Consider the following 7,788-nt stretch of genomic DNA (forward strand, 5'->3'; position numbering starts at 1 on the left):
AAACAGTAACCTTATAAGAATTTCAAACTTAGTACTTTATTTAATAAAACTATGACAAAAGTTACCTCAAGAAAGTCAGAAATGACATCATCTGAAACATTGAATTTTTTACTTTAATATTTAATTTTTTTTAGCATATTATTTTGTTTAACTTTAATATTTAATTTAACAAACTTGATGTGGATAACCATCCAAAACACGTAAATTCTTATTCGCAATACAATAAATGCCTTTAAATATTCAATTTTATGTCGAGTGAATTCTTTTTAACCTTTCAGAATTTCGTATTCATCAGTAATATTTTAATTTCAGAATCAATAACTTCAAATCGGGTGCAGCAGAAAACAGAAACCAAAAAACCATCACCACCATCAGTATCATGCCCATCCTTAAGTTCTAAATCAATAAATTCTACAAATTCTGTTAAGGCTGTAACTAAATCTGTTTCAAGCATCGGTATTGTCAGCATGACTCCAACATCGGTAAACAAGCATAAAACTGAAACTGTATCAGCGCGTGTCACTTCAGTTAAAATTCCTTCTAAAATGCAAACGTCAACTCCTCTTGGTAAGTAACCCGTTTTATTAAAGTTTACCTTTATTTTTATTTTGAAAGATCTTTATATGATTCATCATCATTATTTAGTATTTAAGATGCTATAGATGTGTTTGACTCTGGATTGGGTAACACCAGGCAACGTCTCACACCTGCTCTTCATGAAATCGAATCCAAAGGGTTGATACCGGTCATGTTGCAAGCAGTTAAATCACTTCATACACACTCTAGCCAGGTCTTCCATAGTCTACCATGCATCCTTTTTGTGTATTATTGAGTTGATGCAGGAGGTGGTATGCTGTACATGATTAAATCCTCTATTTTTTGATCATGACATTAAAAAATAAATATGCTCATTTTTTTTTCTTGCTTAAGAATCACATAAACAAAGCTGAAATACACATGTTGATACCAGATGAGATTATGATCAATTTCAGTAAGAATGCAGATCTATAAGATGTGGCCATTCAAGCTGCACATTTAACAATGAAAATTACATTTCAAACTGAAGTGTGATAAGTTGCCGACGGAGCCTCTTATAGAGATGCTTAGGCGCATCCATTTAATTCATATAGAAACAGATTATTAACCTTTTCTTTTAAATGGAAATTGCTTCAGACAAAGCATGAAGCCTTTTGATGTAAGGAGATAAAAAACGAATACTACTACTTCAAGGTACAAAACTAGCCAACAATAAGTGTTAGATGGATAGATCCTGACCCAGAAAAACTGTAATTCTTTCCCTTTTGTCAGAAACATCACTCATAAAATATAAGGACTAAAGGACAAAATAAGGGAGGCCAAAAAAGCTGCCAAAAGTAAACCCAAGGTCCACTTTCTACTGTCCTAAAATACATATCAATATATATATATATATATAAAATGCTACCATTTATATATTTACCTGTTTTTGTATGTATTTAAACAAAGTATTGTCATGTTCAATGTCCAGTAGAAATAACAGCTGCTTGTCTGCATATATACAGATAGATAAGGGTGAAACATTCATATGAGAACAGAAGAGTGTAATTTACATGTGTAATAATACATGGTTATATTTAATTAGAAAAGAAAAGATAAAATTTAACTGTGGAATTTCCACATGCTCTCCTAGTTATAATTAGTATAGCTGTACTTGTAGAGAATTTATGGACTTGAAATATAGTAGGTAATCTAAGGACAATTGTACTAATATATATATATATATATATATATAGTAAGTTATAAAATGTATATGGCGATTAAGCTACACTGAATATTCCGCATTTCATCCACAAGCTCTACCTACGTATTGAGCACTTTTGAAGTAAATACTTAAAGTTTATGCATAAATCTATACTTCCATATATTAATTTTATGTGAGTAAATTAAGTAGTTATATATATATATATAACTTTATGCATATTTAAATATGTAAATATTTAAAAATAATAAAGTAGCGATAATATAAAATACGTCCTGTCAATAAAAGGGGAGGCAGTTTTATATGCAAAACAAAGGGCAGGTAACTCATCGCTAAGGTAGCAAATTTAAAAATACAAAATGGCATTTCAAAACTTAATATCGCTAGAAAATAACACTAAGTGTCGATTTCTCTCTCTCTCTCTCTCTCTCTCTCTCCGTGGAATGATCTCTACCAACCTACTTAATTTTTGGTCTACGGACTTGAAACTTGATATATAGGGGATTTGGACCTATAGAACAAATTTGATTTAGTTTTTAGCCAGAAGAAAAACTGCTAAGGGATCAAAATTGACAAATTGGAACTTGGTAGGTGCATGTCAGACTAATGTGTAATCTTTATGCATGTGCAAGTATATATTTATACGTTTTAGTCACTTAATTTGTAATGTTTGGATATATGTGTGAACTTAGCTCAAATGGTAGCGAATAATGCTGGAGAACTAAATGTTTGGGTTTCGATTCTAACCAATGGCACCGAAATTATATATATATATATATATATATATATATAGAGAGAGAGAGAGTATAATCAATAAAGAATTGGCTTTAGAAATACAAAATCTGCATGAATTAAAATATATTTAAGCATATTTTACTCTTTTTTTATGCTGGGTAGCGTATTAGTAATTTATGAATGTGCTTTTAATTGCCTCAACACATACAAGGGTAAATTTTCATTCCTTTACAAATGAGGACACACCAAGTGACTGACAAGTAATCTCTTGACCTTTTTTTTAGTGCAAGGAAGGTACTAAGAGTAGGAAGGGTACTAAGAGGATGTTCTCCTAAAGCTAAATTGAATTTAATATTTAAGACTAGCTAATAAAAACACATTTTTTAACATTTCTTAAATCTTAGTCATTTTTTTCTCACAAATATCTTGGAATATATTCCGACATAATATTTTGAAAATTTCAGAGCAAATCTCAAGAAACCAAATTTGTGTTTTAATAAATAAATTAAAAAATTACCCTTCAAAATTTTTATTTTTGTTAAATCTTCTTGATGATCTTCTATAGCAATGGTTTGCAACTTTAAGGGAGGGGGAGATCATAGATCCCTAAAGTTATGGATCCTATTAAAAATATATTTGCTTGTTTTTTATTATAATGAAAAGGAACATGGTATTAAATAACACCAGTGCTACATAAATATAATAACCAATATTGTCTAAGATAATGTTCCTTTTAAATACAATTCAGAGTTTTTGTTTACACACAATATCCATTTATGGTAAGGATTTAAAAAAAAAAAAAAAAAAATGATTTTTTTATTTTTAGCATTTAATGCTTATGATTCAAATGACTTGGATTTTGTTTCAGAATTTTTTAGATGAAAATTGACAATTTCCTATGATTTGGACTATTGTTTTAAATTTTTAGTTAAAAAGGATACACTTGAAAAAGGTGGGAGGTTACATCAACTAAAATGCTGAAAAAATAACAACCAAAATGTGAAAAGTAATCTGACTTAGATTTTGTTAATTTCATTGATCAAGTTGGTTTAAGATAATTGTGGGTTTAAAGTATTTTCAATTGAGCTGGGCTTTTTTTTTTTTACTGTACTAGTTCACATCATGTTATAGGTTGATATTAATTTCTGAATACTTTGTATATATGTATGCATATATATATATTAACCTTTAAGTAGTAATATATACTAGCAGATCGCCCAGTTGTAAGACACACTTAAAGGTTTTAATTTATGCAGATTACATATTAATTATTATAGAGACAATTCTCTATCGATTATTATATTGAACCTAATATATGGTAGTAAGATCAAAACTAAATATATATATATATATATGACCATCAGCTAGAACCAAAACCTACAACTCTGCATCCTCATTCTTTAGTTTTTGAGCCATGCCTATACGCACATACATATATATATATATATATATATATATATATACACACACACAAGAGAAGACACTGATAGAATTCAGATGAAAAATCCTGATGGATATTACCACAAAAGTTAGGTGAATATATATATATATTCACCTGTCGTCCCTTTTTTAAAAGATAGAATCATCAAAGACAAGATTCGAGCTAGCAGGCAAGGAAGGATGTCCGGAGGGTCCACAGATTTTTATAATTATATAGATATATATTAACCTTGAAGTGTATCCATAGATATATTTAAATTTTTTTTTTTTTGTGTGTGTGTGTGTGTGTGTTGATATTCATATTAAAAACCCTTTTTTCTATTTATTTAAAAAGAAAATACAACTTTGTTATATATGAGTCGTTAAATTGCATTCATATGTAAGAGATCTAGCTAATTTGCATATTCTTTTAAACATTCATTTTAATTAATTCCCTGTAAGTTTTTCCAGTTTTCGTATGGGATGATAATCTTTAGTTAACTATTATGTGTAATTATATTCATGCAGATATTCTACAGAATTTATACTTGTGTAATATTTGTATAAAAAACTATAGTAAACACAAAACTCTTTCTATATATATATATATTTATGTATGCGTATATATTTTTATTTAAAAAATTTTGCCTACCAAACTTCTCCATCAGTTTTTGGTCTACAGACATGAATCTTCATATCTTCATATATAGGGTATTTGAACCCATGCAAAACTTTATATTTAGGTTTTAGCCAGGGAAAAATCGGTGCAAAAGTGTGAAAAAAAAAAAAAAAGAAAGAAAAAAAAAAGAAATTTGTCAGATGATGGTCAAATAACGGCATTACCAATATGCATGCATGACATAATAGCTATTGGTTCATGTTTTAATTTTTAGCTTTGCAGTAAACATATCTTCATAGTACAGTCATTAATGTCAAAGGAAAAAGTAAATTGTAAGCTGAACGTTTTGGTTTCGATACTAGGTGGTGGCGCACAAGTCATTTTTTTTTTTTTTTTTTTTTTTTAAATCATTGCTATATATTGGGTCTAATATAATATAATAATAAATACAAAATCTGCATTAATCAAAATATCATGTTTAATCGTATTTTATGACCAGGCAATGTTGAGTTACTTGCTAGTGTCTATATATATATACATATACACAAACTACTAAAAAAAAAACAAAAAAAAACTGAATTCCACTTGCTCTATCAGGTATATTGAGGCTATTCCCTTTTTGGCTGGTATTATCTTATATAATAGCACATGCTAAAAATATTTTGTAAGACTTGATACTACAGGATTCATTCATCTGTGCACAGAAAGGACTTGATAGGAAGTGCCATATATATATATAGTGTATATTTAGGCAGCATTTTCTCATTTAGACAAATATTATTGAATAGCACAGAATTATTCTGTTATAATAAGGAATCTTAACCATCGTGCAAAGGTGATCTCCTCAAACAAAAAAATATTCTTTAATGAATTAAAAAATATAAAACAAGTGTTAGTAAATAATCAATTCCCTAACTCTCTTGTAGATAAAGAAATAAAACTAGCCATTAGTAATTTGAATCAAATTAGTAATATTCAAGAAAATTATCAACCTCTAAATATATATTACTGTAACCACAAGAACTCAAAAATCGATGAGTATTCCTAAAAATATGATCCGTAGATACGTGGCTCCCAATAATAATAAAAAAATAAAATTTATTATATATTATAAAAAAAATACAGACAACAAGCCTTGTAATGAAAAACAACATTTCGCAAACAAACGACCTGTTGGAAAGGACTAATGTAGTTTACAAATTTAGCTGCCCAATAGGAGAGTGTATCTCCAATATTAGCTACATTGGTTCAACAGCAAACACATTGTAGCGAAGATTGACTCTCCACCTCTCTGACTAGCTCCATATCACAACATTTGAAGGGACATGGCTGCCACCATTCGGAATTTCGAAGCATTATGGTAGAAAATACAAGAGTATTGCAGAGTGAGAGAAATGTAAATAGGCTAAGAATACCCAAAGCATTGTGCATAAAAACAAAGAAGCCTCAAATAAATATTAATTATGAGTGCAGCCAGAATGTTTTGAAATATTTGGGATACATTTTTTAATATGTATAGATGTGTTTGTATATATGTGTTTAATATATGTAAAAAAAAAAATTTTTTTTAAAAAGTCCGCCTACCTAACTTGTAACAAGTTACCACGTGACTAGGAAAAAAAATGTATATATAAGTAAATTAAAAAACAATTTCTGCATTTATTTCTACAATATGCCTGAGGATGATAGAAGTACGAAAGCGCTCGCGATTATGGATCTAACATATACAATTTTGAGAAGAACACAAAAAGGACTATTCGGAGATTGGAGAAGATAAAAAGGAAAATTGTAAAACAGAATAATTCCGTGCTATTCAATAATATTTGTCTAAATATATATATATATAATCTTTTGACCTGGAAATAGTGTGTGTGTGTGTGTGTGTATATATATATATATTATTTGGGGTAAACAGTTACATATGGTCGCATTTGCTCTTTTTATTGTGTACTATTTAACAACCTCATTGTCTTCATTAGTTCTGACTTTTGAACACCTCAAACATATATGTATATAGAATATGTATGTAGAGAGAGAAAGAATAAAAAAAAAAGTAATATAATCTTTCAATTTATTATTTACTTGAATAATTTTAAGTTATAAAAATCATTTTTGTCTCCATCTGAATTATTCCGAAAAGATACTGCAAAAGAAAATACAATCCTATTTCAATATCAAAACAAAAAAATGTTTCATTATTACTATTTTTTCTTTTCAAGGAAAGTCAGCGGGAAACCTTACTAACATGACATCACCTCCGAGTATTCGCCGCCTGGGTCTTTCACGGAACCAAAAAGTGAAACCACTGCATCCCACATTGAAAGTAAATAATTGACCAATATGTGTTATATTTTCTTTTTATAGAAAAATTGTTTTTGTATATAATGTACATTGAAATTTGATTCCCAGCACTCATTAAATAAATTTATTGTAATTACAATGTTTTATTATTTCGGGGTTGATTTTCTTTTAAATCTTGAGAAAATATATTTAATCCATTGCAAATAATGTGATTATTGGGACAGATTCTTTTAATATTAGCAGAACCTGCATAAATTCCATTGAATGGGAAATATATCTAATCCACAAATGTTTTGATAAAGCTGATATTTTTTCTGTATAGCACAAAAAATACAATAACACTCAGCAAATATGAGTTCATTAACATTTCTATGAAAATGGTATCCATTGTATTTTAACTATGGAACTGACTCAAATGAGATAAATTAATAAATACTCAGAAAGTAATATTGTACTACATAGTTTAATACAAATAATAAAATCACAATCTTTAATTTACTCCTTCAGTTTAGCACCTCTCAGCAGACAATGGTCTTTTCTTTTCCCTTTTTCTTCCAAATGTTCCCCTTTTTATGTAATGTTTTGCTAATTTTTCTTTGGAGAACCGTTGTATGTCAAAATTATTATGAGCTCTTTCTTACACTATTACAACAATGATCATATATTATTAAGATATTCAGAAACGAAGCTACATCAAAGGAAGATTACTCTCATATTCTTGTCCAGAGTTGCCAGACTGGTCTTTTTAAAGGCAAATTTTGTGAATTTGACCTTTAAAAATTGTATTTAGACTTTTTTGCGGCGTAACATGCAGACTAAGAAGGTAACAAGCAGAATATTATATAGAAAATAGAATAAATTTATGTCCGCCCTTATATTGTAAAAATAAGAATCAAAATATAAAGGCACTGCACTTTTATTTATTTTTTTAGGAATTGTCAAAATCATGTCCAAAAGTCTCATTACACATGTTCAT

The 7,788-nt window shown here is 28.6% G+C and overlaps 1 protein-coding gene across 1 annotated transcript in view; it reads left to right on the plus strand.

The window, feature by feature from the left end:
• Window positions 1-6,954, plus strand: part of LOC145293187 (uncharacterized) — a 43,521-nt gene extending 36,567 nt beyond the window's left edge. Inside the window, exons 8-9 of the mRNA XM_080139679.1 lie at window positions 313-567; window positions 6,731-6,954. Of these exons, the coding sequence (XP_079995805.1) occupies window positions 313-567; window positions 6,731-6,846 (371 nt within the window). The 3' untranslated portion in view covers window positions 6,847-6,954. The remainder of the gene's footprint in view (window positions 1-312; window positions 568-6,730) is intronic.
• Window positions 6,955-7,788: the final 834 nt, after the last annotated feature.

Source organism: Euprymna scolopes, chromosome 14 (assembly GCF_053919585.1).
Source record: "Euprymna scolopes isolate OS-2025 chromosome 14, ASM5391958v1, whole genome shotgun sequence".
In the NCBI taxonomy this organism is placed as follows: domain Eukaryota; kingdom Metazoa; phylum Mollusca; class Cephalopoda; order Sepiida; family Sepiolidae; genus Euprymna; species Euprymna scolopes.